Source organism: Trypanosoma cruzi, genomic scaffold, assembly GCF_000209065.1.
Source record: "Trypanosoma cruzi strain CL Brener 1047053516715 genomic scaffold, whole genome shotgun sequence".
Classification (NCBI taxonomy): Eukaryota; Euglenozoa; class Kinetoplastea; order Trypanosomatida; family Trypanosomatidae; genus Trypanosoma; species Trypanosoma cruzi.
The window spans coordinates 44,626-48,757 of NW_001849383.1; the positions used below are offsets into that span (position 1 = coordinate 44,626).

The 4,132-nt window shown below is 56.1% G+C and overlaps 4 protein-coding genes across 4 annotated transcripts, besides 4 other annotated features; all 4 read right to left on the reverse strand.

Moving 5' to 3' along the window:
* Positions 1-1,942: a sequence feature (heterozygous, non-Esmeraldo-like haplotype).
* Tc00.1047053508197.10 (60S ribosomal protein L11, putative) lies at positions 88-666 on the reverse strand (the record flags this gene model as incomplete). The annotated part of the gene is made up of 1 exon (XM_798156.1): positions 88-666. One exon carries the CDS (start codon positions 664-666, stop codon positions 88-90), a length of 579 nt encoding a protein of 192 aa, XP_803249.1.
* Tc00.1047053508197.20 (ADP-ribosylation factor, putative) lies at positions 1,014-1,583 on the reverse strand (the record flags this gene model as incomplete). Its single annotated transcript, XM_798157.1, has 1 exon — positions 1,014-1,583. The coding sequence occupies one exon, from the start codon at positions 1,581-1,583 to the stop codon at positions 1,014-1,016; it is 570 nt and encodes a 189-aa protein (XP_803250.1).
* Tc00.1047053508197.30 (hypothetical protein, conserved) lies at positions 1,857-3,608 on the reverse strand (the record flags this gene model as incomplete). Its single annotated transcript, XM_798158.1, has 1 exon — positions 1,857-3,608. One exon carries the CDS (start codon positions 3,606-3,608, stop codon positions 1,857-1,859), a length of 1,752 nt encoding a protein of 583 aa, XP_803251.1.
* Positions 1,943-2,484: a sequence feature (areas merged during assembly that could not be assigned to a particular haplotype. This can correspond to areas where the two haplotypes were merged or to regions with more than two copies in the genome that were merged during assembly.).
* Positions 2,485-4,132: a sequence feature (heterozygous, Esmeraldo-like haplotype).
* Positions 2,743-2,768: a microsatellite.
* Tc00.1047053508197.39 (60S ribosomal protein L11, putative) lies at positions 3,900-4,132 on the reverse strand (the record flags this gene model as incomplete). The annotated part of the gene is made up of 1 exon (XM_798159.1): positions 3,900-4,132. A coding segment is annotated over one exon (233 nt), but the record flags the coding sequence as incomplete, so codon positions are not given.

Below are 4,132 nucleotides of genomic sequence, written 5' to 3' on the forward strand. Positions count from 1 at the left end.
GTTCATACAAATAATAAAAAATCACGAAAAACATGGCGTGACCCAGCAAAAAAGGCCCTACAAAAGGATCATTCGCTCCACCCCTTTTTAACGACGACGGCGGCGAGTCATCACCTTCTTCTTCTTGGCCTGGAAGATGATGCCATCGTATGTCCTCTCAAACCAATGCATTGCCTCTTCCTTCCTCACACGGTGGGGGCACCCCACACGGCTCGTCTTGCGCCTGCGGTGCGCCACGCGTTCGCCACGGCGGCCAAGCACGACGTAAAAGTCCATGCCGTAAATGCCGGTGGAGGGGTCGTACTTGATGCCAAGGTCAATGTGCTCGCTGATGCCAAAGCCGAAGGAGCCCGTGTCGGAGAAGTTGTAGCTCTTCAGCTCAAATTCCTTCACCTTGAGGCCCTTCTCAAGGAGCTCCTCGGCCTTCTTGCCGCGGACGGTGCAGTGTACAGCAATCTTCTCGTTACGGCGGATGCCAAACGTCCGCACCGTCAGGCGGGCGCGAGAGAGTACCGGGGTCTGCTCGCACAGCTGCTCCAACACCTTCGAGGCGCGAGTGAGACGATCGCCCGACTCGCCAACACAAATGTTGAGGCAGAGTTTCTTCACAACGATCTCCCGCATCGGGTTGGTTGCTTTCTTCTCCGAAACGGCATGCGTCTCCATCGTCGATAATAAAGACGGCTTTCCCTTGCTTCGGTCACTGCGTGAAATAGCCAAAAAAAAAAAAGAAAGAATCACCGCATACAAGCAACAGCAGCACGCAGCGCGCCACACACGCACACCGCCGTTGTAAATTAACAAAAAAAATCTCTCCACTTTCAAATCCTTCCCCTCCCTCGCCTTGCAAAGTTGAAGGAAGAAGAAACAACTAAAAAGATTGAAGCAGACGTTTCACAGTTACTCAGAAAAGCCAACACCGCCAGCAATTGACGGCCAACAAGCTCATCAAAACCCTCCGCACACGCAAACACGAACACTTCTATTCTAGCTCCGCCTCCTCCCCCCGTTCCTCAAGAAACATCGGGCAGGTGACTAGACAGCCAGTCAAGCCCCTCAAAAAGCCCGTCACCCGTGTGCGCGCAGCAACCCTGAACAAACCACTGACGGCCACGCATCGCTGCCCCCAGTCCGGTCGTGCTATGGTCGCGGAAGCCCAACTGCTCCACCAGCTCCGCTGGGGTCAGACGGTGCGGCAGATCCTGTTTATTGCACAGCACGAGGACAGTCGCTCCCACCAGTAGTGGCTCCTGCAAAAGCTTCTCCAGTTCCTGTCGTGCCTCCCAGACCCGATCCCTGTCGTTGCTGTCAATGACAAAAATGATTGCGTTTGCCCCCTCGTAGTAGTGCTTCCAAAGAGAACGCAGAAGCTTTTGACCACCTACGTCCCAGAGATGGAACTTTATATTTTTGTACTCCACCGTCTGCACATTAAAGCCCAGCGTCGGGACAGTCTGCTGCACCTCGTTCAGCTTCAGCTTCCAAAGGATGGTTGTCTTTCCCGCGGCGTCAAGACCCACCATCAAGATGGTCGCATCCTTCTTGGCGAAGAGACCATCAAACCAGCTCATGACCGCACCCATTGATGATTTCGCGTCTCTTCCGTTTCTACCGTGTAATGCCTTATCGCTCTTTTACTGCCGCAGAAGGCGCCGCCAAGTAGGGGTTGGCGTGGAAAAGTATCCTCTCTTCCCCTGATCAAGCAATGCTGACTTTGCCACGGCGCCTGGACTTCCCGAGAAATCCTCCTATTCAAATTGCTTCCTTTCCAACCCTAGAATGACGCGTGCAGAAAGCAGTCAACTGTACCCTCACCGTATTCGAATATCATTCAACGTTCACAATGATATGGGCGCTCACACAAGTATACCGACGGTGCCTTTTTCGAACACATCGTCCACGCAAAACTCGGACATAAAGCCGAGCCTCTGCCGCCCCAGTGCAGCAAAGTCAGACGGCTCGCAGTGCGGTGTCGTCGAAGCCATCAGAAAGAAGTTGTCGGGCAAGTCATCCAGCATTCGGATGTTCTCCATTTTTTCCCACACGCCACGACGCACCAGAATTGGCAGGGAGACTGACGCACGCTCCTCCTCCGTTTCGCCGCCCTCTTCACACCGACGCAAGAACGCCGCAACATAGGCCGCAAGAGAGACATCGCACACGCTCTCCGTCGGAGGAACCGGTTGCAGACCAAAATACGACGCCGCCAGCGCTGTTGCAACCCCCCGACGCACGCGCAACGTCCCCTCCCGCTCCAGCGGGCACGTCCAGCGGTAGCCGGGCTGCATCAACGCGTTACGGAGCGCCGCAAGCGGGTATTTTCGCGTGCCAGGCTGCACAGTGGCGGGCCAGCAGCAGCCACCACCCACGTCGACGAGAAGCCCCAAGCTGGCGGGGCAGGAATACAGTTCGCCTGCGCGGCCCATCGCCCAATGCCGCAGCACAGTGTTGAGGCTCCAGAAGCAGGCACCGTCCTCGCGGAGACGGTGCTCAATCCGCACCAAATCTGCATCCGCCCCATCACTTTCCTTCCCGCCAAGCACCTCTGACAAGTGGAACGACGGCTTCAAAGTGCAGCGCTTTCCACCGGGAAGATTTGCACCACCGTCGTCCTGCTCCTCAGCAACAAAAAGTGTACTGAGTACGGCAGTTAGAACGGGTAGTGTTTTCTCCCGGCTGCGTACACCCCCCACCAAGAACCACTCCGCGACCAGCATGGGGGTGTCAGAATCAGAAGATCCAGTTGTCGTTGTTGCTGTTGTTGTTGTCTGCGCAATGCGGCGCAACCGCTCAAGGAGGTCCAACGCCGCGCCCACCTCACCACACTCACCCACCGCCCCGTCACCGTCACGCAGAGCCGCATGGAACCACGCGGGCAGCGCGGCCTCCCAGAGCATTTCGTACAGCACCTCCGCCACGCCCTGTGCGCAGTCAAGATGTCCCATGGCCGCCGTAAATGTCTTGCAGCACCGCCAAGCAAGCGCCCCGTCCCCCGACTCCGTCATTTCCCCTGTGGTCGCCACAAGCCTCTCGCGCAAATGCGAATGAAGGCCAACCCGGCACGCCACAATAGTGCACGAAGTAGCGTCAGGGCTCAGCAAGTACACGCTTCGAGGCCCCGTGGAACGACAGCGAGGTGAGACAACAGCAAGGCCACACTCGCCCTGCAGCACCGTTACCATCTCCGACGCTCCTCCATCAAGAACAACCATTTCCCTGTACTCTCGCCTCGGCGCATCCTCAGTGTTACTGTCGTCACCAACTGGTGTTGCTGTCTGTGTTGCCAGTAGAAGCGGCGACGGGGTGTCAGGATGCTCAGACATTTCCAATGGAAGCGGATGGAGAAACAAAGAAGGATACGGAAAAGTCCTCATCATCCGCGCCTCATCCGCCTTCACCGCGTCAAACCACGACGGAGAGAGTGAATTCGTGGATTTATCGGTGCCTGTGGAACCGCAGACAGAGGACCGCCCCTCCACGTACCGTTTCATCATATTCTCAACCAGCAGGACGGTGTAATCTGCCGTGGCCACATCGTTTGCGCCCTGCTTTTTCGCCACGTTTTGCAAATGGCTCACTTCGGAGGGCTTGACGTTGCAAAAAGGCATCGGTGCGCAATGAGAAACCCCTACCGCGTACTATTCTTCCCACACAACAAACGCGAAGACAGACAGGCAAAGGCGGAGAAAAACAAACAAACAAAGTCAATGGAAGAAAGAAAAGTCGTGGGCAGTCCCGACCACGGCATGGGCGCATGTCCTCGCTACAATGGTGAGAACGGGCGGATGCGACATCCGAGGCTAACAAACGTCGTCAATACAAATAATAAAAAATCACGAAAAACATGGCGTGACCCAGCAAAAAAGGCCCTACAAAAGGATCATTCGCTCCACCCCTTTTTAACGACGACGGCGGCGAGTCATCACCTTCTTCTTCTTGGCCTGGAAGATGATGCCATCGTATGTCCTCTCAAACCAATGCATTGCCTCTTCCTTCCTCACACGGTGGGGGCACCCCACACGGCTCGTCTTGCGCCTGCGGTGCGCCACGCGTTCGCCACGGCGGCCAAGCACGACGTAAAAGTCCATGCCGTAAATGCCGGTGGAGGGGTCGTACTTGATGCCAAGGTCAA